We start from the raw sequence: 5701 nt of genomic DNA, 5'->3' as shown, positions 1-5701 counted from the left end.
GAGCGCGGTCGCGCTAGTCAAACCCGGGAAAAGTGTTTTTTCGTCTAGGAGAAGGTATAATTGTTTGGGCCCGACCCTACTTGGTATATATATATATATATATATATATATATATATATATATATATATATATATATATATATGGAAAAACGGTATTTTGAAGAGGTTGGACATACTTTTGACATATTTTCGACCTAATGAGGCAGAGATACAATAGGAGCAAGGCGGGGAATTATTCTACGAGTTTTTCCTTCCTCTTCCTATTTTTCATTGTTGGTTATGACTTTTAGTATTGTAGTTGTACATACTATTATGAATAGAATTTCTTATCTAGGGTTTTGATGGAACCTTTTGTAGGATAAATTCTTGTTATGTTTTTATATAATTGAGCTGTAGTATTTTCTCTATTTGTTCAACTATATTATTCTTGTGGTTGATTGAAGGGCCCTCAATTAGTTGTGCCTATTTAATATGTATTACTTGGGATAGAGTGCATATTTAGGTAGTTATTGAACAACATCACTCCCGACGTATGTGAGGAATCAATAACCAAGGGTTTAAATGTATGATTAGGGATAACGAAACCTTGGGTGCGATATAAGTGAGCTGTAATTAAAGACAGCTAGCGTAACTCGGGAGAGTATGTCTAGTAAATTATCGTAATTATTCGGGAGAGAATTACTACACGCAGAGCGCTCATGATCGGTAGAGAATACTTAGGCGAAATTATAGAAGACATAGCGGGAAGGATTCCAATAATTGGGAAAATCATAACTCTAGACCTTTTTAATCTTTTCTCCAACCTGTAGTATCTTTAGTGTTAATTTATTATTTTAATTTGTTAGTTAGTTAGTTAAACACAAGAATCTTAATATCTATAAGTTAGGAATTGTTCAAGCTTGTATTCTTGGTGATAGTGAACAACTGTAGCTAAGCCTTAGCTCTCTGTGGGATTCGACTCCGGACTTGTAAACCGGATTATATTTGCAACAACCATTTGTCCTTTTTATAAGGCATAGTTAGGCGTGATCAGTATCCCTTCACTTTAGGGCCGTTCTCTTTGAGTAAAGACCTTGACTTCGTCATCGTGGAGTTATACATTTGCTAAGGTATGCCTGGCACAAGTAAGCCCTTCTGTGCAGAAGACAGTCGGTTTTCTTTTGCGTCTGTGCTAGGAGGTAGGAGAGGAGCTAACCCTAGCTTGATTAACGAGCCTTTATTCCCCTAAGATTTTTCGCGGGGGAATGATAATTTTCAGCAAGCTCGGCCACCATGATCATCTATCTAGCATGGATGATGACAACGATCGTGGGTGGATGAAATGGTTTGTTGTAGTTTCCACCAGTGACATCATTCCGGCCATGGCTTCATCCTTTCCGGAATTATGGAAGGCAAAATCATGGTAAGTTGAACTCATCTTGTTTTTACCATTCGTATAAGGAAGTTGATTAACCTTTCTCTCCTGTTGAATTTAGGTCTACCCCTTGGCTCAATTGTCGTCCCCGAGGAGGATATTTTGGCTAATCCTGCTGACACGGCGAGACTGCTGCAGGAGGCTTTTACCCAAGCAGGTGTCTTCGGGCCTGCTTCTAGTGCAAGTGCTTTTTCTTGGAGTCCCCGGCCGGAGAACAAGTAACCAAAAAGAAGATGTTCCTCTGTGGCGGGGGAAAAAATAAAAAGGCAAAGAGTGTCGCACCCAAGTCATCTCCAAAAGTTGTGGTGATGAACCCGGTGTCCGAGCTGGTCATAGACACCATGATAATCGACGATGATAGAAAATCCAGCGAGGAGGGGGCTTCTCTACATAAAAGACGATGACCTTTTTCAGCTCAATAGAATGCTCAACCTATTGAGTTAATTACACCAACCGAGGACGATGCCTTAACACTCTAGGGGGAGTATGATATGGTGGAAAATGCCAACACTCGCTTCCGAATCCCATTCGTCGTGCCCAGTACTGTGAGATTGAATACCGGGTACCTGCTATCTTTGGTTGATGAGCAACCATTAACCAGCACTGCGCTTGCTGTAGACATTTCTCATCCTTCAACGTCATCAGCTTCATCTCCTTCTTCACTAACTCTATCTTCGCCACCAGCAATTGCTGCATCATCTCCACTGGTCGTGGTTGCCCGAGGAAGAACGTCCCTATTCCCCAGTACCCAGTTCATGGGAACTTGAGGCAAAACTATGATGCCTCCTTAGAAGATCCCCAAATGAGGAGGAGCTTCACCCTCTCGGTTTCAGCCGGATGCCATATGTTGTCCCGACTGGTGGAACTTGATAACTATCTAAAGACTTTTTGGCTTCAGATTGGAAAAAAATACAAACTCTCTCGGGAGAGTGTTTGTTGAACAATACCATGCACAATGCAGCACCGGCATGGTCTTTGTTTTCTCTGTTGTTTCTTCTATCTGTGTTATGGCAGGATTTTGAATTTACATTCTTGTTTTGTAGGCCAACTTCCTTGCTTCCGAGCGCCTTCAAAGGCTGATTCTTGATAAGAAGGAACTTTCCTCTGAGCAGGATCAACTTTTGGCCGAGCGGGACCAAACTGCTGCTCGCCTCTCAGAACTATAAGCACGAGCTGCAAGGCCATTGAGTTGGAGGCTCGATTTCAGCAAAGCGAGCAAGAAGTGGTGACTCTTAGACAGGAAGTCGCCCCATTAAGGGAACAATTTAAAGAAACTAGGGCCAAATCAGTTGAGGTCCATAATATCATTCATGTTGCATCCGATCGCGAGGCTGCCGCTGCAGAAAGGTTGAATAATTCGGAGGCAGCCATAACCTCCAAGACTAAAGAAGTTAGTGATGTTGAGATGAAGTATGCCCGGTTGGAAGAGAAGCATAAGAGGACCCTCTAGCACAATAGGGTTTAATGCTCCATTGTCCGCGAGCTCGATGTCAGCCTCCAGTCCCCCAGATCCATGTGAGATGATTTTTCTGCCGAGGTCGACCGACTTAAAGAATAACTCCAGCGCCGAGCGACTTCCCTCATTGTTGAGAAAATATATGCTATGTATAGCATGGGTAGAAAAACCTTGGAAGAGGCTAAAGCGGGTGTCATTGATTTTGACGCCGAAATCGCTAAGGCCCATGAGGTGGAATCAACTTCCAAAAGGGGTCTTCCTACCCGGCCTGATGCTACTAATCTGGTTCCGATTCTGAGTTCTTGGGAACTGAAGAACAGGCAGATGGTGATGATGGTGAAGGCCAAAATGATGAGCCGGCAACAAATCCACCCACTACTCGTAGGGGCACAGATGCTTCTCTTCCTCCGATTTTCGGAAATGTAGTAACTTAGTTTTTATTTTATTTTCTTTACTATACTTTTGTATTTGTGCTCCTTGGCACATTTGCTGTGAATAGAAGCACTTTTTTGTTTAAGTGTTGTACAAACGTTTCTCTTTGCATACTTTTCTGTTTAAGTATTTGCACAAGTCTTACTCTTTGTGTCGAATTGTGCAAGGCTTCGGGTGCGTTTTTCCCCGAGAGCATATGGATTTCGGGCATAAGTTCTTCCAAAATCGACCCTTTTATATGAGGGTTTTATAAGAGACGACCCTCTTATGTTTACGGTGCTCTTGATGAGGACGTCTCCTGTTCGTTACTGCACTAACATTTGAAGTACTTATTTAACTTTCAAATGATAAAATTAACGCATTGTTCAGACAAGAAACAAGATAGAAATTATAGGACTTTACTTTATTCCTTTCTCTTTCAACAGTACATAAGCATTAATTGTGCTAAAAAAATTCCATTACTTGTGGCTAACTTGTACAACTTGTTTCTACGGGGTTGACCGCGCAGTCCCCGATCCCAATGATACAACTTTATTTTTGAGTTTCATATTTCGGTCGACGTGGCATCCATTGTTGTCGTATCTTCATATCATTCTCCCCCCCCCAGTGTTCGAATGCAAAGAATTCGAATTTGAACACTGGAAGTTTTACACCTTCGAGGATTCCACTAATGAATTGCTAGATAATCTTTAGTTTGATGGCAAACTTCATTTCCCCTTAGGAATTTATGCTATCGAGCCAAAGATTATCTAACAATCCCCTGGTGGCTTGCACTTGTGAACGGTCGGGTAATCTCTGTTCGACAGCAAACTTTACTTTCCGGTAAGAACTTTGTTATCGAGCAAAAGACTATCTAACAGCTCTATTGTGTTATTTGCTTGTGTGCCTTGTCTTTAAAGGTCCTATTGTTTCTTCTAAAGGTTCCTTCATAGTATGCTTTCCGTTGCTGCCTCATTAAAAATCTTACTAGAAAAACCCAATTGGGATAAAAACTGGACGAAGAGAAAAAAAAGTACAGTACATACTTTCAAGATAGGCGATGTTTATCAACAATAGTATCTCTTGAGGTGTGTCACGTTCCAATTTCTTGGCAACTTTTCTCCATCTTAATTTTCTAACTCGTATGACCATTTCCTAGTGATAGTTAAAATCTGGTAGGGGCCTTCCCATGTTGGACCTAGCTTCCCCGCATTGAGCTCTCGGGTGTTCTGCGTTACTTTTCTTAAAACCAAGTCTCCAACTTTGAGATAATAGAGATTGGCTCTTTGATTGTAATATCTCTCTATTCTCTGTTTTTAGGCTGCCATCCTTATATGGACCAAGTCCCTACATTCATCGAGCAACTCTAAATTGACTAACATTGCTTCACTGTTTGCTTCTTCGTTTGTTAGAAAATACCTCAGGGCAGGCTCTCCTACTTCCACCGGGATCAAGGCCTTTTCCCCGTACATAAGAGAGAAAGGAGTCTCCCTCGTGCTCGATTTGGCTGTTGTTCGGTACACCCATAATACACCTGGCAGCTCTTCGGGCCATTTACCTTTAGCTGCTTCCAATCTCTTTTTGAGACTTTGTATAATCACCTTTTTCATTGATTCTGCTTGGCCATTTGCATTCGGATGATAAGGTGATGATGTAATCCTCTTTATTTTCAAGTCTTCAAGGAACTGTGACATTTGCGCCTATAAATTGCGGTCCATTGTCGCAGGCTATCTCCTTTGGTTTCCCAAATCTGCAAATTATATTCTCCCATAAGAAATCTATCACTTCATGTTCGCCGATCTCCTAGTAAGGACCTGCTTCAACCCACTTAAAAAAATAGTCAGTTAAAATCAAAAGAAATCTTACCTTACCGGGGGTCGGTGGTAGTTGTCCGACGATATCCATTCCACACTTCATGAACGTCCATGCTGACAAAATTGAGTGCAATGGATCTGCTGGTCTATGTACAACGGTGCATAGCATTGACATTTATCACATTTTTTAACATAAGCTTTGGTGTCTTGTTCCATCTAGGGCCAATTGTATCCTACCCTAATTAATTTTAATACTAGGGAACCTACGCCTGAGTGATTTCTGTAGATCCCTTCGTGCACTTCTCGCATAAACATAATTAGATTTGGAGGCTCCCAAACAATAGGGCAACGGGCCTTGGAAAGATCTTCTGTATAAATTATCTCCTTTGAAACTATATCGCACTGCCTTAATGCGTAGCGCCTGAGATACCTTGGGATCTTCAGGCAACTTTCCGAGCTTGAGATAGTCAATAAACTCGTTTCTCTAGTCCCACATGAAATTAGTCGTGTTTACCTCGTACCGCATCCAGTACCGAATGCATAAGCTGCACTACCTTGCCGGAGTCATATCCCTTCATCTCTGTGGACGATCCAAGGTTAGCTAGG

General features: G+C 41.7%; 1 protein-coding gene across 1 annotated transcript; it reads right to left on the bottom strand.

Moving 5' to 3' along the window:
- Window positions 1-2039: 2039 nt before the first annotated feature.
- LOC138885015 (uncharacterized) lies at window positions 2040-4975 on the bottom strand. Its single transcript, XM_070165898.1, has 2 exons — window positions 4662-4975; window positions 2040-2148 (listed from the first exon to the last, which is right to left on the bottom strand). The coding sequence occupies exons 1-2, from the start codon at window positions 4973-4975 to the stop codon at window positions 2040-2042; spliced, it is 423 nt and encodes a 140-aa protein (XP_070021999.1).
- Between the last annotated feature and the right edge of the window lie 726 nt (window positions 4976-5701).

Source organism: Nicotiana sylvestris, chromosome 2 (genome assembly GCF_000393655.2).
Source record: "Nicotiana sylvestris chromosome 2, ASM39365v2, whole genome shotgun sequence".
Classification (NCBI taxonomy): Eukaryota; Viridiplantae; Streptophyta; class Magnoliopsida; order Solanales; family Solanaceae; genus Nicotiana; species Nicotiana sylvestris.
The sequence above is the reverse complement of the archived record's forward strand: the minus strand, read 5'-3'. Positions and strand labels throughout refer to the sequence as shown.

Excerpts from the sequence above, each read along its gene's own strand:
- LOC138885015 (XM_070165898.1), bottom strand. The coding sequence starts at position 4,975 with ATGTCACAGTTCCTTGAAGACTTGAAAATAAAGAGGATTACATCATCA. Across the intron at positions 2,149-4,661 it reads GAAGCAAACAGTGAAGCAAT|GGACGTTCTTCCTCGGGCAA; the intron begins GTTAGTCAATTT and ends ACTGGGGAATAG.